At 37.1% G+C, this 27,398-nt stretch overlaps 2 protein-coding genes and 2 pseudogenes across 3 annotated transcripts; 1 reads left to right on the forward strand and 3 right to left on the reverse strand.

Annotated features, from left to right (window-relative positions):
• Positions 1-2,426: 2,426 nt before the first annotated feature.
• On the reverse strand, positions 2,427-5,622 carry LOC120178670 (pentatricopeptide repeat-containing protein At3g02330, mitochondrial-like). Its single transcript, XM_039184471.1, has one exon. The coding sequence runs from the start codon at positions 5,598-5,600 to the stop codon at positions 2,901-2,903; it is 2,700 nt and encodes an 899-aa protein (XP_039040402.1). The 5' UTR covers positions 5,601-5,622; the 3' UTR covers positions 2,427-2,900.
• LOC120178133 lies at positions 5,609-7,077 on the reverse strand (annotated as a pseudogene).
• Positions 6,962-8,279, forward strand: LOC120178697 (annotated as a pseudogene).
• Positions 8,280-8,420: 141 nt separating this feature from the next.
• LOC120178681 (protein FAR1-RELATED SEQUENCE 5-like) lies at positions 8,421-12,322 on the reverse strand. Of its 2 annotated transcripts, none has more exons than XM_039184479.1 (2): positions 9,854-12,321; positions 8,421-8,859 (listed from the first exon to the last, which is right to left on the reverse strand). In XM_039184479.1, exons 1-2 carry the CDS (start codon positions 12,059-12,061, stop codon positions 8,686-8,688), a joined length of 2,382 nt encoding a protein of 793 aa, XP_039040410.1. In that variant the 5' UTR covers positions 12,062-12,321; the 3' UTR covers positions 8,421-8,685. The 2 variants fall into 2 exon arrangements, with proteins under 2 accessions (XP_039040410.1, XP_039040414.1); XM_039184483.1 differs by lacking the exon at positions 8,421-8,859 and adding an exon at positions 9,109-9,178 and having other exon boundaries at positions 9,854-12,322.
• Positions 12,323-27,398: the final 15,076 nt, after the last annotated feature.

Here is a 27,398-nt window from a genome sequence, read left to right on the forward strand (position 1 = left end):
GACTCACTTACATGTCCCCAACAAAGTCCCCAAGTTGTCGTAACCGTCTTTCGGTTGGGCCCTAAATTGGGCTTCGACTTGAAATAATTGGGTTGGGAGTCGCCACCGACCACTTTAAAACGAATTTAGGTGGGTCGGACACCATCTTACCTGATATGCATTTTTACCAGAAATGTGTCAGGTTCGGGAGTCGGTTACGGTCAAGGAAGGATTAACACCCTTGAACTACCCTTTCGGTACCAATTAATTTGCTGGTTGTCTTAAATTAAGAAAATTGTAATTTAAAATTAAAAGGTAAAAATACGATCACAATTACTTACCTTAGATAGTTTTAAAGGTGTGGCCTTAAGAAGGTCAAAAAATCATGTTAGATAAAAAGGTAAGAAATAAATAAATAAATTAAAATAAAATGAAGAAAAAAATTAAATAAAATATAAGATAAAGAAAACAAAGATAAAAATAGTAAGTAAAATAAATATAAAAAAATAAAAAAAGAAGAAAAAAATATATAGATAAAACAAATAAATAAAATAATAATAAAAAAGTAAAAATAATATATATATCAAATAAATAAAAAAAATTAAAAATAGTAAATATATATATATATATATATATATAAATTAATAAAACTGATAATAAAAAAATAATATATAATCTAAAAAAATAAAAATATATACTAAAGTAAAAAAGAAAATGCATAAAATGTAAAAAAAATATTACATGAAAAAAAGAAAAGAAAAATAACAAAACAATTAAATAAAGCGAGTATCAAGGGAAATGTGCGTATAAATAAAGTTAAATAAATAAAATAATAATAATTAAAACGTAAATGTAAGAGAGCGAATCAAAAGTAAAAAAATGCTACATTTTATTTCTTTTTCGAATTGTTTACAATAACTTTGCCTTTGTATTTTCCGTGCTTTCCTCTGTATTTTGTATGTAAATCGTGTGTTACAAATGAGGAGGATTACATGTATTTATAGTGAAAAAAATTAACTATTTTTAGAATCCTATTAACAATAGAATCCTAATGCAACTAGACTCCTTGCTCGGTTGTTGTACGTTTGTTGGTGTTGTTGTTGCTTTAAAAGATATGGTGGTGGAAAAGTCCTTCTAGAAGATAAACTTTTGTTAATTCTATCTTTTAAGAAAATGAGTGTATAAATCTTGCTTACAGTAATTTGAGAAAGAATGATCCAAAGATTCTACTCTTCTCACTCATGTAGTCATGTTCATAGACTAAACAGGTATAAACTCTTAAAAAGGATATTGCAATACATCAACAAACAAGACGCTTCCCAGTGCTATTCAAGATGAAACTAGCTAGGTGGCAGTACACTTGCTGATTAGTAAAGACCAATAAACCGGTCCTTATTGACATGTGTCTTTGGCAGGTTAGGCCGGGAGATGAACTGATAAGTAGATCGATTTCGTACCTCGAAGTCAGTTGCTTGGAGCCTCATGATGTAAACCTTCATGAAGCTGTACCATGAATTTGACTTGATACTGGGAGTTACATACCAAAAGTGCTATGAGATTTTTCTTAATGGGAAGAGATATTGTTGATATGAAATGCAAACTACCCCTGAAGTCGAACCCCCAAGATTAGCAAAGCCGAAACCCCAACAAAGGAAGAAGAAACAAATACAAAGGAAGATTCGATGATTCATCACTCAAAAATGATGCAGGTCCTATCTGATAATATTCAAGACTCGTACGGTTAAACATGTGAATCAGTTACAGGAAACAACATTAAGCTAATAGCTAATAAACCACAAATGCCCACAAAGTTCTTGTCATTTTCTTTATATCTGTTAATGGCTAAGCCATCTTCCATAGCTCCTGCTACCTTCACATTACTGTCATTCTTGATATTGTTATATGTTATGCAACCAAAAAATGGTGATTTCCATGTTTCTCTTTTTACAGGTTAAGGCTAACTCATTTATCAAATCATTATGCTACAGGTATTCAATCTAATATGATTTTAGTATTTTCTTGCAAGGTCTACAGTTTATGAAACAACATACCAGCAATTGCTTGCAATAGCACTTTTACTAGTTGCTGTGATCTATCATGCATATAATAGTTAAGAAAGCATACCAACCAATAGATTCAGGAAGCAAATACATATATAAGAAGTTGCATATAGAAAAAAGAGTAACATCCATTCATAAACTCCGAGAACCTTCCATATTGTAGAAGTGAACAAATAACAGGAAACCAAGAAAAAGGGGACAGGACAAAGGGACTTGCTGATTTCAAGAGCCTAACAAAAGAAGATAACATGAAAAACGGAGGAGTTAAAATATTTTCTGAGATGTTTTGTTGCTTACCAAAGCAAAGGTGAAAAAGGTGCTCTCGTGTCCAGAAATTGTCTAAGATATATATCATAATTCATAAACCAAAAAATCCCTTTTGTCTTGAGTTACAATAACATATATCTTTTGACTGTCAGAAACTCGTAAATTGTGTTCATTGTAATACTTCTTTGAGGTGAAAAAAAATATGCTTGCATCCTTCATGAGATAAAGGTCAACAAAAAATCTCATTTCATGCTTAAGATCAAAGTCGGACAGATGTTTACAACTCCATAATCCTTCACCAGTAGCCTCAAGCTCTCATTCACAACTGGTGCTCGATTGTGGTTGAGGCAGTGCCTGCAAGGAGGGTCTGGTTTGTGTCCGGTTGTGGTGGCAGTGCCCGCATGAAGGTCAAGCTAGTGCCTGATTGTGCTCAGGACAACACCTCTCCATGCAAGGTCAGAAAAGTAATATATTTGTTGGAGTGTTGAACTTCTTAGTTCCTGTTAATCAAACTTCAATCTCTAACAAGATCAAACACCGAAAAGTGAATCTAATAGTCGTTTAAAGAAGAGTTTCCTATGTTTTAAGGATATATTATGCCGAAAAAGAATTCACTTGCCTAAGGCAATAAAATTTAAAATTGCACAAGATGATTTTCAGCTCTTTTTGCCCCTGTAATTGGTTTGCCTCCTCTTCAAGCAAAAAAACTGTATCAGCCATGTAGCATCTCATTTCATCAACTAAAACACCAAGCATCTCATATATCTCTTTGCATCTTGGATGAGCCTTTTCACCAACAAGGAATGCATGGACCTCATCTTTTATTTCAATCCAACTACACCCAGGTTCCTTCTTGAGCTTATTATACCTCATCAGCTTCCTCATATACGAAACCTTGCCCCACAATCCGGCATCAGCATAAATGTTTGATAGAAGAATATAAGCAGAGGAATCTTGAGGGTCCAATTGCAAAAGAGAATCCGCCACTTTCTCGGCCACCTCTACATTCCCATGGATCTTGCAAATGTTAAGCAGAGTTCTCCATATAACATCATCTGCTTCAAACGGCATATCATTTATGAGTCTCAATGCCTCAGTAATTTGGCCTGCCCTTCCCATTATATGCACCATACACGAATAGTGCTCCAACTGAGGTGCTAAACCATAGTCACTTGACATCAAGGCAAAATAATGCAATCCCTTTTCTACCAGCCCTGTATGTGCACATGCTCGAAGGACTGAAACAAATGTTGCGTGGTTTGGTGTCACATTCTCGATAATCATATCCTCAAAAACTTGAAGAGCCTCTTCTCCGAGGCCATGTTGGGCATACCCACAAATCATGGCATTCCATGTTACAAAATCCCTATTAGTTGCTTTCTCAAATATGAGCTTGGAATCATACGTGTTTCCACATTTTGAGTACATATCCAAAAGGGTGCTGCATATGTATACATCTGATTGCAGTTCAAGCTTGATGATCTGAGCATGAATTTGCTTACCAAGTCCAATGGTGGCCAAATTAGCACATGTATCAAGAACTGTTGCATAAGTGAAGTGATCTGGCTTTACCCCTATTTCCAACATTCGGGAAAAAAAATTCTGAGCTTCTTCACTTTCTTTCTGCAGAGAAAATCCAGAAATTATTGCATTCCAACATACCATGGATTTCTGCTCTATTCTGTCATGGATATTTTCTGCCTCTTCCATCATCCCACATTTACAGTACATGTCAACAAGAGCACTTCCAACAAACGAATGCAAAACTACTCCAGATTTAATTGTTCTATTATGGATCCCCATGCCATAATCCAAGGCTTTTTGACCGGCACAAGCTTTTAATACGCTGCCATAAGTGAACTCATCAGGTTCCATCCCGGAATGCAGCATGGAAGCAAAATGAGCCAGTGTTGCCTCTTCATTTCCATTCTGTTCATGTGCTGCAATAATTGCATTCCAAGAAATAGCATCCCTTTTCTCCATTTCATAGAAAACATGGCATGCTTCGGCTAAAGCTCCAGATTTACCATACATGTCCAGTATAGCATTGGCCACACAAATATTTGACTCGAGAGTAGATTTGACGGCCAAGGCATGCACTTGAACGCCCTCCAAATACCCTTTAATGACTGCACAAGCACTAAATGCTCCTGATAAACTTATTTCATCAAAACCAATATCAGACTTGAGCAAATGTCGAAATAAATGCAACGCTGGAATGGCCTGACAACTTTGGGCATAACCAATAATTATGGCATTAAAAGATTGCAAATTGCGAATAGGAAACAAGTTAAATATCTTTTGAGCTTCAATCATGCTACCACATTTTGCATACATATCTAAAATTGCTGTTCCTACGATCAAATCTGATGCAAAATTCGTCTTCAAGGAATGACCATGCAACTGCCTTCCTAACCAAAATGCAGAGAAACCAGAGCATGACCTGAAAACACTAGCATAAGTTGACTGGCTAACCCCAATACCTCCCCTTTGCATTTCTTTGAACAATTCAACACCCTTAATAAACTTACCATTTTGAACACAACCTGCAATGACAGCACTCCAAGAAACCCAATTCTTCTCTGGCATTTGATAAAAGAACCTAATTGAATCATCTAACCTACTACATTTTCCATACAAATCCACCAAAGCACTTCCTGTAATGACATCTTTATCAAAAGCACCTTTAACCGCCACACCATGAACTTGTATCCCCACATCAAACTTTTTCAAAACAGCACAAGATTTCAAAACAACAGCAAAGGTTGTCCAATCAAACCCAACTCCAGCCTTCCTCATTTCCAGGAAAACCAAAATGGATTCCAAACACTCACCATTCTTCAGGTACCCTGAAATCAATGAATTCCACGAAATAACATCCTTTTCAGGCATATCATCGAAATATCTTCTTGCACTCCCCATCATCTCATAACTAGCATACCCAAAAATCATTGCATTCCATGACACCACATCTGGTTGATACATTTTATCGAACACTTTAGTAGCATATCCCAAATGTCCGCATTTAATGTACAACTGGATCAAACAATTGGCGACAAAGACTGTTGGAACAAACCCAGATATTATCATTTGGCAATGTGCTTGTTTGCCTGGGTTTAAGGATGTTCGGCATGAACATTCTTGGAAAATGTGGGAAAATGTTTTTTTAGACTTGGGTATAGTGTGGTTTGTTGCTAGAGTTGAAACAGAGAGAGTTTTAAGGGGATGTACTTTGGACAAGGGATGAGAAAAGAGGAGCTTTGGGAAGTTGAAGTGAAAAATTTTATATGCCATGTAAAAGCTTATGCTTTGGCAGGTGTTTTCTCTTGAATCAAAACAGTATAAATAAAGGCATTGGGAACAACAACTTTCGCTTGCATCTTCCTGAAAAATCTCTTTGCTTCATCAAGCTTGTGTGCTGTGCAGAAGCCATCAACAACAGCTGTGTATATAACAACCTCCGGGATTGTATCTTTTTCTCTCATTAATCCAAAAAATATTCATTGCTTCCTGGATTAGCCCATCTTTACATAGACCATCAATCATGGCTACAGCATCGTATATGAGATCCGTTTCCTTCATTTTCTTGAAAAGCTCATCAGCATCCTGTGGTGGGGAAACCTTTTCTTCATGCTCTTTCCTATGTATTGCTTCAGATTCTCAGGGCAGTTCACATCGGATTGAGAATCTTCTCTCTTGTTTTTAGGATCAGAAGCAAGCTGAAACAAGGAAGTATTAAGATCGAAGTTGGCTCCTTCAGTTTCACAAATAGAAGGATTGGAAGGCCTTTGACCCCTTAAGGGTCTACTGCGGATACGTTGAGGAGCCTCATCATCTTTTCCATTTCTATTAAAACCATGTTGAAATGGGGTGATGGGGCTTCAAGGTTAAAATCTTCATCAGCTTCGTAAAACACCCCGAGCTTGTGATGATTCTATATCGTAGCACTGGTTTCTAGTATCAAAAGCTGTTCTTTTCTTCAATTCATAGAAACGGCTATGGGTTTGACAGGTTTAAGCTGAGAGAAGTTAGGTTTTTGATCCCAAAAGAATCAAAGGCTGATCTTTTCCTTCTCAATTCAAAGAAGCTGCTCTGGGTTTGACAGGGATTGAGGGTTTAAGCTCAGAGAAGTTCCATTTTGAGCCCAAAAGGAAGACTAGAAGGGGAAAAGTTTAGAACTTTAGGGATAAAATAGAACTTGTGCTTACATGCATGAAGGTAATAACGGTAATATGGAAACAAAAGTGAGCAAATCCTAGTTTTTTATTTTTATTTTTTTATTTCAGCGGTAAACCCAGACCCCAGTGGCGAAGAGACTGGTTATTAGACAAGGCTTCACAAGACGCAGAGACGGAGCTCGAGGCTACTTTTCATCCCGGTAGCTTATGCAGCTTTAATGCCCCCACAATCTAACCATTTACAGAAAGCACTTGGGTTTTGCCTATGGTTTTCCCTATTTCAACTCCAGTAGGTAAAGGTAATGTTGCATCTTTCAATCTATTTGACCTGTTAATCAACACCAATAGAATTGGAAACCCAGAGTAAAATTGTCTGTGTTTCTTTCAGTTCTTTATTATTTTGTTTGAGATATTCTCTAGTGCTTTTGCTTTGATTGCTTGGTGTCATTCACTGAATTGATATGCTTGGTGTTCCATTGGTTAAGTTATATCATCATTTGTTTGTTTGTTTCAGCCTCTGAATCCATCTTCTGTGACTTTTATTCGGCAGTGATTACTTGTGAGTCTTCTTTCAAGAGGCTCCATTCACTCATTGCTCGCTTCTTAACTATGGCGCCATTGCAACATAATTTACTTGGGAGTCTTCAAGTTCTATTATCCATGTGAATTTGTAGCTGTTTCTACTTTATAGATATCAATGTTCTGTATTATGCCTTTTTTGCATACATGGAAGTTGCTAGCGTTCAAAATGTTGGTAGCATCATGTGGTTCTTCAGAGACGTAGGTTTCGATGATAAAAGTATCAATGAAATGTTCAAAAAGTGTAAACGCCTTGAGCGTGTGCACAAGGAAATAGCCTCCGAAAACTGGACTTACCTGAATAGGATTGGCATTCAAGAGAGAAAGCTGCCTTCTATTGTTTCCAGGCGCCCCAAGATTCTTGCTCTTGTCTAAATGAGAAGCTTGTCCCCATGGTAGAGTGCCTCGCTACTCTGGGAACTAAACACTGTGAAGTCCCTTCGTCATTGCTAGATCCCGTCATATAGTCTCTCACACTATGGAAGAGAAGCTTTGCCCACTCCTGGCTTTTTTTCAAGCATTGGGAGTCCCCGAAAAGCAACCAGGCAAAATGATATTGCTGAATCCTAGGCTCATCAGCTATAGCATTGAATCTAAACTCACAGAAATAGTTTACTTACTTGCCACCCTTGGCCTTACCAGAGATGGGATGATTGGTAAAATTCTGGCTAAATACCCATTTATAATGGGTTATAGTGTCGACAAAAGGCTACGTCCTATATCCGAGTTTTTGAAATCAATTGTTTTGTCCGTGACAGATCTTCAAACAGTGACCATGAACTTCCCTGAAGTCTTGTGTAGAGATGTTAGCAAGGTTCTAAGACCCAACTTTGCATATCTCCAAAGAAGTGGGTTTGGGGATAGTCAGATAGCGCTATGGTGACTGGCTATCCCCTGATTCTTATCAAGATCATCAAGAATTCCTTAGAACCTAGGATTAGGTTCTTGGTTGATGTGATGGGGAGGCAAACCGATAAACTGGCTAATTACCCTGACTTCTTCCAGCACGGTTTGAAGAAGAGAATAGAGTTGCGGCACCGGCTTTTGGAAGAAAAGGGTGTCAATTGTAGCCCAAGTGAAATGCTAGACTGCAATCAGAAGAAGTTTTTATTGAAATTTGGTTTGTTTAAAGGGCTTTCCTGAGGTACTATAAGCCATTAGCCACACTCCCATTCTCTTTGATTATCATTCTTCGTATTGTAGCTTAATTGTCACCTTGGTACTCGTTTTTGTCAATGAGAAATTAAGATCAGCTATATTTCTGTCATTATCATTGAGTTCTGAACTTCAAGTCTTCACTAAGTTTAAGCAATGCAGATAGTCCATAGAGATACCATAATTTTGATGCATGGGGAGGTTATCCAGAAATCTTCAGACTATATTATCGACAGTGTCAACTAAATCTCCACATAGTTTTAACTAAAAGAAACTAATCACTCAACTTGACAAACTGTGCACCTAAACGGCTAAAACACATCAATTATACTGTACATGGCTACAAGCCAGAAGCTAATCCTAATTGCTCACAGCATTCAAATGTGAAGAAAAACCTAGGGTCGGATTGAAGACAGACTTGAAGTATGAAATCGGATGGGATTAGATAGGAGAATTGTGGTGTGGCGTCACAGGCCATCTTTCATACTGATCTTTATATTTTGCACTTTAATTGACAGCTGTAGCTTATGGTCTTCGATTTCCTTTAAAACAGAAAGCATATTTGACCGGTAAACTTCACTTTTTCGACTTGCAAACTCCAGCTCATCAGTGAGTTCTCGGATTTTCTTGTCCATGTGATCCTGAAAAAACAATGAAGCGCCCAGCGTTAATTTTTTTCCTTTTTTGTTCCCTTATATGTGCATATTCGGTGATGTTCTTTTTATAATTCTAACACAAAGAAACTGACAGTGAGTAGAGACTGGGAAAACCAGATTGTTTACATCCTAGGAATCATTGAACAAAGTCCCTTAAGATAGCATACATCAGATATCTAAAAGGCTACATGATTGAAAGACAACATGGGAGTATAATCAAATTGATCATTCAGTATGAACATGTTATGCCTTGCTTAATCATGAGCAGAACACCTTAGGCAAACAAAAGATACTATACTTTGACCTAAACTTGTAACCAGATTGTTGAACAAGAATATGAAATTGGAAGGATATATATGAAAAAACATTCTCTAAGAACCGTTAAAGCAAAAGCATGAGGAAACACAAAACAAATTGTATTGGAGCTAAAAACCTAAGAAAATAGTGAACATAGCTTACAAATTCATCAAGCAGATAATTCATTTCACTTCAAAGAAACATGATATATTAACAATATAATAAAGAGAAGACATGATTGTCAAAAAGAAAATAACAGATGGAATAAACCTAGAGACATTGGCTACCAGAAAACAAATGTTTGAATATGTGCTTTAGTCTCAAATGCTGAGCCTGCTAAGGTAACTCTACAACTTATCTATTCCCACTGAAATTAGGATTTGGGTGGTCCCCTTCAAGTGGATCGTGCAATCAAAAAGTTTACAAGTTTACAACACAATTTCTAGACCTACCAATATCTTGAATTACATATCATGGGACAGAAATAATCTCTTAGGTAAGGCTTACTACAATAAAAACAGTTCCAAATGCAAGCAGTAAACCAGGTATTGGAGAAAATGGGAAAGCAAAAATTTACAGAAAAGTTCAAACAAGAATATTAAAAGCACTCATGGTCATAGATTTTCATTCAAGATGTCATATGTATAACAAGCAACAGGAATAACTGAATAATAGTTCTCACCTCAGATAAAGGTTGCCTGGGCATTTTGTGATTAAGTGTATTTGCCCGATTAGCATCATGTGAAGAATCCCCCCTGATCCGCCCATTAACCAGTGTAGTCCTGCCATCATTCTTTATCGCAAGTGCAACTCTTCTTGCAGCCTGTTGGAGAGCATCGATTGCCACATTGCAAGCGTCTAAAGACTTTGATCCTTCATCAACAAGCTTGAAGGCCTCATGGCGTAGGGTATTATATCGGACTGTATGAGATTCTAGATAATTAGTATATGCATCGCTTGAACGATCTTCTAATATGACACTACTCCTTGCATTTTTCGTCCATCGTTTCAAAATATAATGAGAAGGGAGAGTAAGGACATTGGTTACTCTGAAAACTGCCAATATATGTCTACAGAGAAGACCAGAGAACTCAAACATCTGGCAGCTACAAGCAGCTTTCATTTCTAAAACATTGAACTTAACATTGAAGGATTTATGATCCTCTCCGAACTTTGCCACCTGATATGTTATAGTATCATCATCGTCGTCTGATTTTGATGCCATAAATGTCAGAGTCCCAACTAGCTCCTCTTGAAATCTCATAAACAGTTTTCTGGTATAAAGCTCTGACGCCTGTTTCTCCATTGGAGATGGGGTCTTCAGCGCAGGGGAAGTGTTCATTGTATCATAATCCGCTTTCACTTCTTTCTCGTTTCGACTCTCCAGAGCTTTCTCATAGAGCTTAAAGAACTGATTCAGATTGGTTGAAGCATTCACAAAGCCATCAAAGTACGAGTTCATGCTATCACTTCGTTGGGTTATAGACATCTCGGCAAAAAAAGTGTCCCGCAGATATACAGGGATCCAGTGTCTGCGGTAATTGTAAATCATCTGAAGCCATTCATGATCCCTGAGTTCATATCGATCTACAAGAGACAACCAACAAGACTCAAACTCCTCAATCGATTCAGGCAAGTTAACACACTTATGGAAATCTGCTTCAAAAGTCGGATGCTTAAGGAACACATGGGACAACTTCTCTTGGCATTTCTTGAAGATGTGCCATTTGCAGAAACGGTGCCGAGTCTCAGGGAAAACCTGCGTGATGGCTGACCGAATAACAGCATCTTGATCGGTGGTGATAGACACAGGAGGGCGACCAGACATTGCCATAAGCCAAGTCTTGAACAACCAAGCAAAAGATGCTTCAGATTCATTTATTAAAAAGGCACAACCAAACAAAACCGGTTGTCCGTGGTGGTTTACTCCAGTGAAAGGTGCAAAAGGTAGCCGATACCTGTTCGACCTATAGGTAGTATCAAACGTAACAGTATCCCCAAAGTAAGTATAATTCATCCTAGACTTGGGGTCAGCCCAAAACACATTACTCGTCAAAGCTTGATCCTCATCACTTTGAACGGCAAAAAAGAAATTTGGGTTCTCAGCTTGCATTTGCCTCAAATAATCCATAAGTAGTTGAATATCTCCTTCTAAGCTCCTCTGCCGATTATTCCTCATATAATTCCTACAATCCACTTCTGTAAATCCAACCTTACTAATTCCACCATACTCTTTTATTAAAGCAGACATAATCCTACGAGGCCCCATCCCAGCAGCCTGCAATGTATCAATCAAAGTCTTAGCAGGCCCAGATATCTGCCTATGAGACCGAAGACAATGAACCTGGTCAGGAGGAACAAGCTCATGATTATGTTCTCTAACAAATCCAGACACAACCCATTTCCCCGAATCCTGCACTTTAACAGACAAAGAAGCCTTACATCCCACTCTAGTAACAGTACGAGGACGCTTAATCTCCCTATCTTTTGTTCTTTTCTCATTCAAGTTCCTAAACCCTTCTTTAGCACAAACAAATTGTCTCTGAATAATTGCTCCATCGCGCCTAGAACGACGAGAAGAACTTACACGCGTACTAAAACCGACGCGGCGAGCATAAGAATTGTAAAAGGCCTTTGCGGCCTCTTCAGACTCAAATTCCATACCTTCATATGGCTCAAGATCCAGTAGGTCCCCTTCTGGGAGATAAATTTCGCCGCTTCCGTTTCCAAAGCCACCTCCACTGCTATTGGAAGCAAGAAGTGAAGGAGCAGGACTATCGGGCATGTCCTCGTCAACGTCTAACCCTATATTGTCATCATCATCGCCGTCTCGACCGCTGCTACCTCCTCCGCCTAGGCCAATGTCGAATTCAAGAACCCCCGGGTCCATATTATCGTTATTTTATTTATTTTTTACGAAAAAAGATGGGAAAAAATTAGTGCTGTGAAGGTGGAATTGCAGAGGGCAAAAAGGAAGCAAGCTTGGACATGGAAGAAACTAAAAAAGAGGAGGAGGTGGGTTTTCTGTAGAAAACGAGAGAAACCCTAGAATCGAGATTTTATGAAAGGGGGATTGAAATATAGAATGGAAAAGGGAAGAACACAGTGAAACAATGGAAGCCTAGGCCTCTAGGGGAAGTCTGCAAATTGCGGTGAGTTGAAAATTAGGTTTTGATTTGGGAGGTGAATGTATCGGTTATTTGACATAACTCACACCGTTTTGTTTTTATCTTTCTGACACCATTTGACCAATATTTCCAGAAGTAGCACCCTTTCTGTTGAGTTGGCAAAGGCGCGTCCTCGGGGACGCGCTTTACCCGTGTTTTCGTTGAGTTGGATGCCACGTGTGGAAGGCGCATCCCCAGGGACGCGCCTTTGCCAACTCAGCAGACACGTGTGGAAAGCGTATCCCCGGGGACGCGCCTTTGTCATAAATGCCCCCATCCGTTTTTCCTAACTACCCTTCCTCCTCCCCTATATAAACCCCCTCAACCCTCCCTCATTCTTCACACCAAAATCATATTTTTCTCTCTTATATAACTCAAATTCTCCAACTATTTGAGTTTTAAATTTGTTATTAGTGGTAAGAAATTTATTTTTATGTTAGTATTTTTTTAAATAGTTATTATTTTTTATATTAATATATTTATGTAAATATTATTTTTTTATTAAAATAATATTTATATAATTATTATTTATTTAGACTTATTAATTTTTTTTTGCTAATTATATTGTTTTGTCTACAGTTATAATGGAAAACGAAATGCTGTTGCGATTGGATATTGATCATATCTCCAGACATTTTAGCGATATGGTAATATTTTTATAATTAATGTTAATATTTAAATTTATTTTTATTTTAAAGTTATTATGAATTTATATTAATTTTTATTTTTTATAATGTATATTATTTAGGATGCTGATCGTATTTTAGAGACTTTTATTAAAAATCCACGTATACCGACACCGGAACGTATTTTGCCATATTTGGCTTCTGCCGGGTTCGGGTATATTGCAACAATTATAGGCGGTTGCAAACTCGAACCTGTCCTAATTTCTGCACTGATTGAGAGGTGGAGGCCCGAGACACACACTTTTCACCTTCCATGTGGAGAGGCGACAATTACATTGGAGGATGTCTCTATGCATCTGGGGCTTCCCGTCGACGGAAATATGATGTGTGGTATGGCGGATGGTGATTGGCAATCAATGTGCATTGATTATCTTGGAGCTGCTCCGCCAGAGTTTAATGGAGGTAGAATAACTTTATCTTGGTTGAAAGCTAATTTTGAGGTTTTAAATGAAAATGCTTCAGAGGATCAAGCAAATGCATGTGCTCGGGCATATATTCTACGAATAATTGGAGGAATATTGATGCCCGACAAATCTCGCAACCAGGTGCATTGTATGTGGTTGCGGCATCTGATCGATTTTGATGAAGTTGGAAGATATAGTTGGGGTGCTGCAGTTTTGGCATTTCTCTTTAGAGAAATGTGTCGGGCGACGAATTATAAGAAAACTGCTATCGGTGGATGTCTTCTGCTTCTACAATCATGGGCGTGGTTCCGCATGCCTTTCTTATGCCCGATCGTGAATGAACCATACGTATTCCCCTTATTGTTGAGGTAATTTTCGAACTAAATTTTGATTTAAATATTTTCAATTAAATAGGGTGATATTTAGTTTATATTATATTTCATAGGTGGTCGATGAAAAGAATGGACCATAAAAGTATACCTACTGGGTTAGAGGAAATTCGTTTACTTATTGATACGAAAGCTGGGTCTGAGGTATGTTTTTAAATTTGTTTAATTATTAATATTTTAATTTAAAATGTTAGATATAATTAGAATATTTTATTTATTTGAATTGTATATTTATATTTCAGTTTCAGTGGATACCTTATGCGAGCGATGAAGTGAAAGCTTGCATCCCACCCCACCTTAGTGGGTCATTAGAGGTATGGATATCGGTTATACCTCTTATATGTTATGCTATTATTGAGTGGCATCCAGTTGATCGCGTGCTCCGTCAGTATGGTTGTACGCAATATATTCCTGGAGCTCATAGGAATTTAGACGACGTGCATAACATAGATAGACGAGGAAAGAAAGATGTTAACTGGGTGGTGAGACACAGAGATTGGATTGCGCTTTGGGAGAACCGATATACACTGGTGGCCCCTCGACAATATTACGCTGAAAGTGGTCATATGGTTACGGATAACTATATGGACTGGTTTAATGAAAATGGGAAGCCGTTTCTACTTTCGACGGAAGCACGAGGGGTTAACATTCCTAGGCACCGAGAAAGACGTCAACCGTCTCAATATCATCGTCCCCCGACGCGTGGACGGAGAGAATGCGCTACCGGTTCTGCATCAGTCCCACCACAACATCCTTATTCGTCGATGCCGCAGGGGTACATGCCCAGCCCTCCACTTCATATGCCAAGCCCACCAGTTTATATTCCATCTCCGCAGGGTTACATTCCGAGCCCGCAGGGTTACATTCCTAGCCCGCCAGGTTACATGCCTAGCCCACAGGGTTTTATACCATATGGAGGTGCATATACGACTATGTTTAATGATCCAGCATATGGTTCATATGCATCTTATTTGGCTGGTGGTGCTTCTCCGCAGACACCTCAATCTCCATCTGGATCACAAACATCGATGCCAATGTTTCCACAGTTTTCACAGTTCCCGGGGAGCGGTGGGATTGTTACTAGCACTCCTCCAGGGTCGTTATTTTATACAGCCCCTTCAGCATCATCTACACCAAATGAAGAAAATGCTGCTGATGATGATAGTGAAGATGAGGAGACTGAAGAACAAGTTCCACGAAGAAATCCTCCACGAAATAGACAACCACCGCCATGTGGAACTCATTCGAGAAGACGACATCGGTGATCCAGTTTTATTTAATGTTATTTAAATAATTATATTTCAGAATTTTATGTAATTTGGTTATGTTATTTAAATGTTTCATGGTTGTTACATACATATTTTTTAATGTTATTTTTTATTCACATTTAACATTAAATGTTTGATAAATGTTTTTAAAATACAAATTATATTATTCGAAATTTAAAATAAAAATAAAAATAATATTATTCAAATTTAAATTTAAAATATAAATTATAGTATTCGAAATTTAACATTAAATTTCAACTTAATATTCCAATTGTATTCGAAATTAAAAGTTATATTCCAATTATAGTTCACAATACTTAAATTGAAATTAAATTTATCCATACATATGATTTTATCATTAACATATATATTAAAACGTATACATTAAAATCAACTTATGTTGAGTTCGTCGATCGACGAAATCGGCCAAGAGGGGGGTGAATTGGCAATTTATTCAATGTCACATTTCAATGCTCATTACATACAATTTCAATGTCACAATCAACTTATCACTTCACATTTATTCAATTTATCCATAACATTTTATCTAATTTATTCAAACTTCACATAACGTTTTAATTTAAGTTATTCTTAACTTGCTGAACTTTCAAAAGAAGTTAAATTTTGGTTATAATTTACCTGATTTACTGATATATCTAGTGTCCCTGAGGGACATGAGTGACATAATAGGGCAATGATAACATATTCTATGACAAAATAATGGAAGGCGCGCCCCCAGGAACGCGCCTTCATGTCCCCTGAGAAATAATAGGTACTGATATATCTAGTGTCCCCGAGGGACATGAGTGACATAATAGGGAAATGATAACATATTCTCTGATGAAATAATGGAAGGCGCGCCCCCAGGAACGCGCCTTCATGTGAATAATGAAATAATAGGTACTGATATATCTAGTGTCCCCGAGGGACATGAGTGACATAATAGGGCAATGATAACATATTCTCTGACGAAATAATGGAAGGCGCGCCCCCGGGAACGCGCCTTCATGTGAATAGTGAAATAATAGGTACTGATATATCTAGTGTCCCCGAGGGACATGAGTGACATAATAGGGCAATGATAACATATTCTATGACAAAATAATGGAAGGCGCGCCCCCGGGAACGCGCCTTCATGTCCCCTGAGAAATAATAGGTACTGATATATCTAGTGTCCCCGAGGGACATGAGTGACATAATAGGGCAATGATAACATATTCTCTGATGAAATAATGGAAGGCGCGCCCCCGGGAACGCGTCTTCATGTGAATAGTGAAATAATAGGTACTGATATATCTAGTGTCCCCGAGGGACATGAGTGACATAATAGGGCAATGATAATATATTCTCTGACGAAATAATGGAAGGCGCGCCCCCGAGAACGCGCCTTCATGTGAATAGTACTCCGATTATAGACACTATTATATGCAACGTATTATAAACTTTCAAAACAAACTTCAGTTCACAATCTTTCAAATTCTCAAATTCCCAAACTCTAAATTCTCAAATTCTCTGAAAATGAGTCGTCTTTCTGCTGTTGTTTTGTATGATGGAGAAATTAAGGAAGCTGAAGAGGGGGTTGTTTTTGAGTCAGATCATTATATCCCCTTAACCTTGAAGAGAAACATCACAATTGAGGAGTTAATCACAAAAATTTCGTTAAAGATTCGTGTAGCAGGCCAGAGAAGACCATCTTCACTTCAATACAGATTTCCTACTGAACTTTTTCTGCTCACGTATACATCATTTCAGCTTTCAAACGATGATGATGTTTCTATGATGGTTGATGCTCATATGGGGAGTTCACAATCTCTTATTGAAATGTATGCCACTTTTATTGAGGTTCGTGCAACTCGTGGTCTCTCATATTCCTCTCACTTTGGCATTGCATATCAAACTGATCAAGTTGATATCCCGACACAACTGATCTGTAATGATTTCACATCATTAATGGCGGATCCAACGCCATATACCATGCCATCAAGTTCAATAGGAAGGCATTCATCTGCAACTGCTTATGATCTCAACCCACGTGGCTTCACGAATAATCCATATGGCAACATCTCTTCTACTTCAAGGGGCAGACATTCATCTGCCAATGTTTTCGACTTACATATGGAAATGCCAATGAGACGACAGTCTATTCACATCCCACATGATATAATAGCCTCAAGTTCAAGGGGAGGACACGTAAGCGGGAACTTATTTGACCTCAACATTGGATTATCGGAGGAACCCTCATCTCCACCAGAAGAACCTCTTCGGGAGCCAGGTGCAGATGGTGTTGAAATGGGATTATTCGTTGAACCTGACTCACCACAGTTTAACGTACATTCTGATGATGATGAGGATGACGTTCCGATAAATACAACACCAGCCGAACTTCCTGCACATATGTATGAGGCTGATTATGATGCAATGTATGAGCCTGAATTTCTAGATCTTCCTGATGTTGGCAACTATGGACTTCAATCATCAGTCAATGACGGTAATTTACATATTGGAATGGAGTTCGCATCGAAGGAAGAAGCAATGATGGCAATAAAGAGTTACAATATTCGTAACTCAGTTCAGTCCTGAGTTGATCGATCTAACACGGAGAAATATGTCTGCTACTGCGTCCAACGTGACAACGGATGTCAATGGATGGTCCGTGTATCAAAGAGGAAGAGGAAGAACAACTTATGGGAACTAACCAGATACAACGGTCCTCATACATGTTGTGCAACAGGTATAAACCAGGATCATCCCAACTTGGACTCCAACATTATTTGTCAAGCAATCATGCCCATTGTGAAGCAAAGCTCTCATATAGCTGTTGCAGTGTTGATTTCTGCTATACAGTCACAATATGGGTACACTGTCTCATATAAAAAAGCGTGGTTGGCAAAACAGAATGCCATTTGCAAACTACATGGAGAATGGGATTCCTCTTACAACGAGCTGCCTAGTTGGTTTCATGTTGTGCAAAGACTTAATCCCGGTACAATTGTTGAGTTCGAAACTCAACATCATTACATGAATGATCGAATGTTTTGTGATCGCTGCCAATTTTACCGAGTCTTTTGGACTTACCCTCAGTGTATTAATGCAGTCAAGTACTGTAAACCAATTGTCCAAATTGATGGTACTTTCTTGTATGGGAAATACAAGCAAGTTTTATTATTGGTTGTGGTCCAAGATGGAAACGGCAATATTCTTCCTGTTGCGTTTGCCCTCGTTCAAGGAGAAGACACTGAGTCTTGGGCTTTTTGCCTTAAAAATTTACGTTTACATGTTGTCACCAGGGAACGAGTATGCATTATTTCAGACCGAGGAGCCGGGATAAAAGCAACAATGGACTCTTTGGGTACAATGTATAGACCTCCACATGTTCAACATCGTTATTGTGTCCGTCATATTGCTGCAAACTATTACGGAAAATACAAGAAGAACGATGAACGTCAATTAGTCGTGCGGATGGGTATGTTACTTTTTCCCAATTTTTCTATCAATTTCTTATTACTTATTTATACTTTATATTAACTATTACATATTCCTAATGGCTTAGGTTACGAACTCTTACCTCAAAGGTTTGAGTCGATGCTACAAGAGCTGTTTGGCAAAAATAAGAAGGGGTGCGAGTACATTATGGACATCAGCAAAGAAATGTGGACAAATGAATATGACGGGGGGTATCGCTATGGTCATATGACAACAAACTTGGCTGAAGCAATAAATTCAACCTTAAAGGGTGCGCGTCATTTACCAGTCACGGCGTTGGTTAAAACGACTTATTTTTGTTTGGGTCAACTCTTTGCAAAGCTCGGTGGACAAGCTCTTACTTGGATGCAAAACGGACATATTTACCACCCAAGACTAGTAGTTGATTTACAGAAAAAAGTGGCTGCATCAAATGGGATGTTAGTTACAAATTTTTCTCGCACCCGTGAATTGTTTCGTGTAACCGAAATGCCACGTCCCCTGCAAGGGATTGAAGCTAACTCTTTCAGAGTTAATCTGCAAGAGAGGTGGTGCGATTGTGGTTTCTTTCAAGCACTCAAATATCCATGCTCTCATGTCATTGCTGCTTGCTCACATTCGCATTTGGACTACAAAAATTATGTTGATCCCGTATACCAACTTTCACAAGTATTCAAGGTATATGAATTTGAGTTTCCGCCCATAGGAAACGAAAGAGACCCAAATGAGATTCAAACTTGGCTTACAATTGTACCAGATCCATTGCTATTGAGGGACTCAGGTCGTCCAAAATCTACTAGAATACATTGTGATATGGATATTCGGGAGAAGTCAACAGAACAAAAACGATGTGGGCATTGTAGAAACATCGGGCACAATAGAAAAAAAAATGTCCAGCTCTGTTATCATCATATAACCGTTAACTCTTATGTAATTAATATTGTATTTAAATGAATGTTTTTGTTTCTAATAATTTAATGTTATTGCATTTATATAATTTGTCAATGTATGTACACCTAAATAATTTTTTTAACTTTTAAATACATAAATATATTTAATATATTTATTTAATATAATAATTAATATTATTAGTTATATTTTTTTAAAATATAATAATAATTCCACCTTCTAAGTAGAGAAAAATATTAAATTAAACAATTAAAAGTTATTAAAAAATTTATGTATACGATGACACATTTCATGTTCTGATTGGAGGATTAAATTTATTAAATTAAATTTTCAATAAGACTAATTTTATAAAATATGTAAGTCTTGAAGATTAAATATGTAATTATACTAATTTATTAACTTATGCATCAATATTTTCGTTAAATATTGATATGAGATGACTAGATTGATAACATTTAAATAATTAACTGATAAAATTAATAGATCGATAATCAAAATAAAAAATAATAATATAACCATATGTGTAATATTATAATTTCATACATTTTTCCTATAACAACAATAAAGTCAAAACTGGTTTTCATATATTGTTATATCATATTAATGTAGATAATTCACTCCACCTTTAACACACATTAACAAAATACATTTGATAATTCTTACATTATAATCGAAACATTTTACATAATATATTATTAATTTATAATAATAATAAAAATAAACTATTTATTATTAAACAAAATACGTGTCTGTTGAGTTGGCAAAGGCGCGTCCCCGGGGATGCGCCTTCCACACGTGGCATCCAACTCAGCGAAAACACGGGTAAAGCGCGTCCCCGGGGATGCGCCTTTGCTAACTCAGCAGAAAGGGTGCTACTTATGGAAATATTGGTCAAACGGTGTCAGAAAGGGAAAATTGAAAAAAAACGGTGTCAGTTATGTCAAATAGCCGAATGTATCTGTTAGGGGTGAGTCCATTTGGATAAATGATTTTTTTAACTTAATTCCATTTAATTTAATTCAAATAGTTTAGGATGTTTAAAACAAATATTATTAGTTGTAAGCATTTTAGATTAATCAAAAAATAATTCGTGCATGAATTAAATTACCTTAATAATTAAAGGAATTATTGTTATTTTTAGAGGTCATGAAATCAAGCACAGTGATTACAGTATAGATGATTGAACATCTATTACAAAATGATTGAGAGTATCAAAATTTGTAGTAATTAATGTATCGATTCTCAAGTTCGAAACGAGTTTCTTAATTCTGTATGAAACATGTATATTACATATGAAAAAAATATAACTAAATAATTATATATATATCATGCATGGTTATAAAAAATCATTTAATTTATAATTAATTAGTACCATAACATTATAAATATTTACAATTAAATTTAAATAGAAATTCAAACAATTTGATTCGAACTTGAATTGAAAAAAATTTAAAATAAAATTTAAATTATAAAATAATATTTGATAATTTGACAACCGTAGAAGGAGATGATTATATATATTGAATAGTGTGTGTGTGAGAGAGAGATTTCATGAAGGCAAATCAAAAGGAAGAATCACTGAAAACATGAATATCATGAAGGTCACCATACACATATAATTCTAATGATATTGTTCTATGGTGAATGGAGAGTAATGAAAATTTGCAATGTAGAATCCGAGTCGAGAGTTGAATGATTCGTTAAAGCTGAATTGCTACTCTACAGCAAGGGTTGCAGTGCCAGTGGATAACGCTGTCATACCCTAATTTAGGGGTTAATTTTTTTATTAATTTTATTTTAAAGATTAAATTGAAATTTTGGTTAAATTAGGAAACTAAAATGAATTTTTAATTAAATTTAAACCAAAATAAAAAAGTATCAAAGGTTGGAAGACTTATGGAATAATTTTTCCATTTCCTATTACGTAAGGTTTAAAAGCTTCCCAAACAGAATATTTCCATTTCTGGAATCCCAGAACCTCCCTCTTCAATTTTCTCTTTTTAGAAATTTTCTCAGGAAAAACTTCAAACAACGTTTCTTTGTCGACTGTAGTTCTGTTTTCGACATCGCCTACACTATCATGGTCTTTATGTCGTTTTGAGTTCACCGGTGTTGGATTTGTCACCGTTGCTACCGACGTATGGAGGGCTGAATAACAAGAATTTATCGTCAAGTAGATATCGAGCTCTTAGCCGTTCATTGTGGTGAACCAAGTTTGGTAAGTGTCTCAAAATCCCTTGAAATGATTTTAGAATTTTTCTGTAAATTTTTTGTTGCCCAACACTGCCACACGTCTACCCCACCACCTGACTTGACCCGACTCGTGGTGGACCTTCTAGAAGCGGGTCAACCCACCCGCTGACCTAACCCGACTCGTCTACCTGACCCGATCCGAAACTCATTTGGCACAAACTAGGCCAACTAGGCTAGCCTAACTGAACCAGACCAAAACGATTGACCTTTAATCGTTGACCATCATTGACTTTGACCGTTGATCGCCATTGATTTTTCTGAAAATCCATCTCTTGATGTTTTTCGACGTCCTGAGTCCGATTTTGCACTATGTTTCACCAAATTCTGACCCAAAAGCCTCGAAATGAGCCTTTTAATCCGAAAATGCTTAGTATTTTTAGCATTTATGAGTGTTTACTTTGACATTGAATCTGGAATTGATCTGAGATCATATTTTTATGAAGGTACTCGTGTTTCCCCTGATCGAGGGTCGACTAGATATGATGTTTCTCATCGGATAGATCTAGACAGTCCACGTTCTTGAAGAGCTACTTGTAGGTTTTCGTAAATTATTTAATTAGTTTATTATGTGTTTTAATAGGATTTTGATTTAGTTCTTTTGATTTGCAGGAACTAACACTACCATTGACCGTGATAGGCATACTCAACATTTAGGCTATCGTACCAGACTTCTCAAATTGGTTCAGGTGTGTTCCTTATAGTGTTACATTATCGTTTTGAACTATCTCTCTGAACTATTTTAAAATTTTGTTGATATTTAATATTTTGACTGCATGATATTCGATTTACTGTATACTTATAGCATGATCTCTTGTTACTGTATTTATGTATCTAATTTTTCAATATGGAATGTTTTCACGTTTTAAAGAATTAAATTATCGTTTTCACTCAACTATATGCATATTTACTATAATTGGGGGTATTATTAGAGGAAGTGTAACACCATAGACCCGATTGGATCTAAAAATACCATATTGGGCTACCGAGGCAACCCCTGATTTTCAAAACTTATTCGTTTTCTTTTAAAACATATTGAATGGTATCATAAATAAAACATACATATTGTTATAAAAATGAGTTTACAAAATTGGAGATTCGTGACACATTATTTAAAATCAAAATAATTCTACTATGAGTTTAATAAACTGAATACATAAGTAAGGTACTATGAATACATATGCCCACTCAGCTACGGTGCAACACTATTAAGGAGATGCTGGAAGTCATGCTGCAACAATGCTCCACGAACTGCTCATGTTACTAACCTGCTAACGAAAATCATCCAAAGTATGAGCTTATAAAGCCCAACAATATAATAATTAATCTAAAGCAACATAAGAATTTCATAAATGCAAGCATGCTGAAGATATGGTGATAAGTAGTAAATATATGTCTGATCTAGATCGAGTACTACCTGCTTAAGGCTTAGTTATCCTATCACTAAAGTATGGGTCTCATGTTTCCCTAAATCCTCTGCTAAGGGTTTAGCCACGAGTACCACCGCTAAAGGGTCTCTAACCCTAATATATGTGTTTGATTTATATTATCTAAATGTGATACTGAAGCTCTTGTGCACTATCGGAATGTAATACTAACTCTGTTGTGCATTATCTGAATGCGATACTGAAGCTCTTGTGCACTATTAGAATGTAATACTAACTCTGTTGTGCATTATCTGAATGCAACACTGATACTACTATACAACATAGAAGTTGATGTAGGCATCATGGTGGGACTGAGGGGCTGCATCTCGAAGTTTACACACCCTTTTAGCTTACCTAAGATACCCTTGGGTGCCTGGTGAGATTTGGAACTGCATCAAAGACGTACACTCGACCTAGAGGATATGTGGGATGAGATCCGGAGCTGCATCAGAAACGTACACTCTGTCAACTTACTCCATCGAGTCTTGGGGCATCTGCGCCCAGCTGGCAAAAGAAGTGTCATGGCACTGACTGGTATATAACTGGATATATTGACAAACATGAAAATCGTCCTACTGCTAAAGTAACTTGGATATCCTGGTTGTTCCCAATTGTTACACAAAGGCTAGTTTTATGACATCATATATGTTACTAATTCTATTTGTTACTGTTTTTAGCTGTTATCTCTCCCGTTCTCTCATCTAGAATGTTAAGTGAAGATTAATTAATCTGTTACTATTGATAATATGTACTAATTTGGATATACGCTATTTAAGGGTAACTTTAGTCATTCTCTGACTCTGGGAAATCTCTACGCGATTTGAGACTTTACGACGATTATTGAGTTTACTGTTTAATGGATGAGGTTCTAGTTAGCCTGATATCTGAATCAGGTTCATTTTTGGGTAGGACACTCTATTCACTATTACTATATTTTCCCCAAATTTTCCCTCGAACTAAAGGAATATATGTACGTCCAACACTCTCATTCGTTCTTACAGTATTTGACCCTGCATCTCATAATCTGATTACTTGGTCATACCTCTTGTCGGTACACCTTGTGCACTGATCCTCCATCCATAACTATCTGTTACGTGCTCACTAAATATTCTTGGACGTATTACACCTATTATGGTTACTGTAATGCCCTGGATCTCAAGTTAGAAGTTTTGGGTTAACCTGAGATGGGCATTGGATTAATTCTTTAGCTTGTAGGAAGCCTTGACCCAAAACCAAGTGAAATTAGACTTGGTCTAGCCTAGAGATTAAAAATGGTATTTTTAATTTACAACCAAAATCAGAAGGACCAAGGAAGCAATTATACCAATTTTTAAAGAAAAGACTAATCACTCTATTAATTAGGTTATATCATGTATGGTTCCCTTCATTATCTTTTCTTCATACCTTTATCTTCTTCTCTTCCGATTCTTCATCATCTCCTTAAGTAAGCTAGGTTAAAGGTTGAAACTTTGTAGAATTCAAGACTACATTTAATAGCCTAAAGGTAAGAATCATATTCCTTACATCTCAAGCTTCGTTTCAAGCTCTCAAACCACCTATTTCACCATAGTTTTCCAAAAATGGGTTTTGTGGAGGTTTAAGAAATCCTTGTAGTTTAATCCATTTTCATAAAGTAAAGCCTTAGGAAGTGTTCTTGAATCATTCTCATCCTCTAAACTCAATTAGTAATCTTTGTTTTGAATCTTGTTTAGTGAGAGAGATTAGAGAAATATCCAAAGCTAAAAGGAATGAGAAACTCACTCTTGGTTGAGAATTGGGTGTTTTCAGCAGTTTAGCATCAAAGGTAACTCACTCTTAACTCATATATACCACATGTAGATCATTTAGATGAATTTTGGTATGTTGCATGAGTTGAGCATGCTCATGGTAGATTTGGTGTTTATGTGTTTCAAGCATCCTATATTATCATACATAACATTTAAACATCATTTGGGGGACCCTTTTTGGGGTTTTATGATAGAAAGATAGGATTTTTAGCTCCAACACAGTTCACTCTACAGGTTGAGCTCGATACTGAAAGGTTGGTATCGAGACCGTTCTTCATTCTAGGTAAAAACCCATGATTTCTAGGCAGTGGTATTGAGACCCAGTCAGGGGTATCGATACCAGGTCACGGTATCGAGACAATAATTCCAGTAGCCTTTTTCGATATCAATACTCATATCGGGTATTGTGACCAGGTCAGGGGTATCGATATTGAAGAGTAGTATCGATACCAACAGTTAACTTTAGGTGAAATAACCCCAAATTTAAGGGATTAAACCCAAGGTACCCCAAACAATTAGATTAATAGTAAATAAGACTTCAAATGATAATAGTAATTCATAACAGAATAGTAGAAACAATAACATCTAGGAATTTCATAAAACTAGCCTTGTTTGACACTCGGGAAACTGTCAGGACACCCAAGTTCCTCTTAGCAGAAATACATCAGTAAGTGGTTATCCAAGTCAGTGTCAAGGTACTTCAATAGGCGATTGGGCGTAAATACCCCAAGACTCAACAGAGTAAGTTGGTGGGTGTACGTTTTTGATGCAGAATTCCGAATCTCACCCTAGTGTATTGTGAGTATACATGCACTGCCAGACGGGTGCGTAAGCTATTAGATGCAGGATCCCTCATCCGCACCATGATTCCATCCACAAATTAGTAGTTTAGTAGATGCATGTTTTAGACTTGTGCCACTAATCAATTTATCCAGTGAATGCATATAGTACAATACAATTATTAGTGAGACACTTAGCTTGAAAGCTCAGTGTTCGAAATATTTTTCATGCACAGGTTCTTAGGGTCAGATCACGGGGAGTTATCGTCACCAAATATTTCAGTGCAGTAGACCAAACCTACAGAGACCATCAGAGTACGTCTTGATTCATATTTAGAGGGCATGTACTATTTATAACCCTTTTGTATATTCAATTGTAACTTTTATTTGTACTTGGTACTGTATTATTTTGGATAAATATTTTGGGAGCTCCACATTATTTTGTAAACCCAGTTTATCATCATGTTTTATTTTTATTACTATGAATGATTTGATTTCAGTGATTATAAATATTTTTTAAAGAAAAAATTTGGGTCACTATTTCAGTAGTCCCGTGTAACATTTTAATTCATGGATCTTTGGGTTGAACTAGATTAGAGTGTTACGTTTAGTGATATCAGAGCGTTCATATTTAGTCATTCCTAGGACCCACTGGTTAGAGTTAGTCAACATTAATATGTGTACATGCCTCTAGGGAGTCAAGAGTACTATAACAACTGGAATGACGATAATGACCTATTTTTATTTCTAATTTTAGATAGATATCATGACAAATAACCATACACCTAGTCAGGATGAAAGAGACAGGAGCATACCTCGTGAGCCTCGGATATCGGTGATGAGTTTGTTCTTGATACTTTACAATATGAGGTTTCAGTAGATGTGGGGGTTGAGGAGGCGACCTTTTTCAAGGGCCTGACCTCCATACTTAGACAGATAGCTAGTTTTTCCCCCAGTTCTTCAACTGTACCACTGCCACCACCAGTACCCCCAACTCAGCCAATGGTCACTCCCTATGAGTCCCCAGTAAAGCAACTGTAGATATAAAACCACCGAGTTCTTCGACTTTAAGAATGATGACCCTATAGCATCAGATCAAAGGCTCAGAGAGACGGTCCGCACCCTCAAACAGTTGCATCTTATAAGAAAGGGTAACCTGAAGTGCGACATTGCCCTGCTTAAGGGTGACGCGATAGAATAATAGAGACTATTGAGATGGTGATGGAGTCAGAGATACCGACCTTGGAGCAGTTTCTCACAGAGTTCAAAGAGAAGTACATCGGGCAGATCTACACTGATGACTTGATGGAGCACTTCTTGCACTTGACTCGGGGTGATCAACCAGTGATGGAGTATGAGCGAGAGTTTCTCAAGCTGAGTAAATATGCCACAGAGTTGATTCCGATAGAGGAACATCGCTACCGTAGATTCAGAGATGGCCTTTGGTGTGACATCTTGACACACCTTGCAGTTGATCCCCCTAGAGTCTTCTCTCGATTGACCTATCAGGAAAAGATGGTCGATAGGGGTTTTGATAGGAAGGCCAGATAGACCTAAGAGATTGTAGGACAGACCAGGAGAGCCCTTGAGCCAATAAGGTAATCTCAGACTCTGACCAAGTAGGCCAGAGACAGTCAGGGTTTATTGAGCCCTCAAGCAGCACAGTCGAGGAGGACCCAGCACAGTCAAGTAGGACCGC

This window comes from Hibiscus syriacus, unplaced genomic scaffold (genome assembly GCF_006381635.1).
Source record: "Hibiscus syriacus cultivar Baekdansim isolate YM2019G1 unplaced genomic scaffold, ASM638163v2 tig00003507_pilon, whole genome shotgun sequence".
In the NCBI taxonomy this organism is placed as follows: Eukaryota; Viridiplantae; Streptophyta; class Magnoliopsida; order Malvales; family Malvaceae; genus Hibiscus; species Hibiscus syriacus.

Bases quoted from the DNA above. Each gene is read 5' to 3' on its own strand.
- LOC120178681 (XM_039184479.1), bottom strand. From the start codon at position 12,061: ATGGACCCGGGGGTTCTTGAATTCGACATTGGCCTAGGCGGAGGAGGT. The intron at 8,860-9,853 runs GTGAGAACTATT...TTGTTTTTTCAG, and splicing joins CCAGGCAACCTTTATCTGAG to GATCACATGGACAAGAAAAT.
- LOC120178670 (XM_039184471.1), bottom strand. From the start codon at position 5,600: ATGGCATATAAAATTTTTCACTTCAACTTCCCAAAGCTCCTCTTTTCT.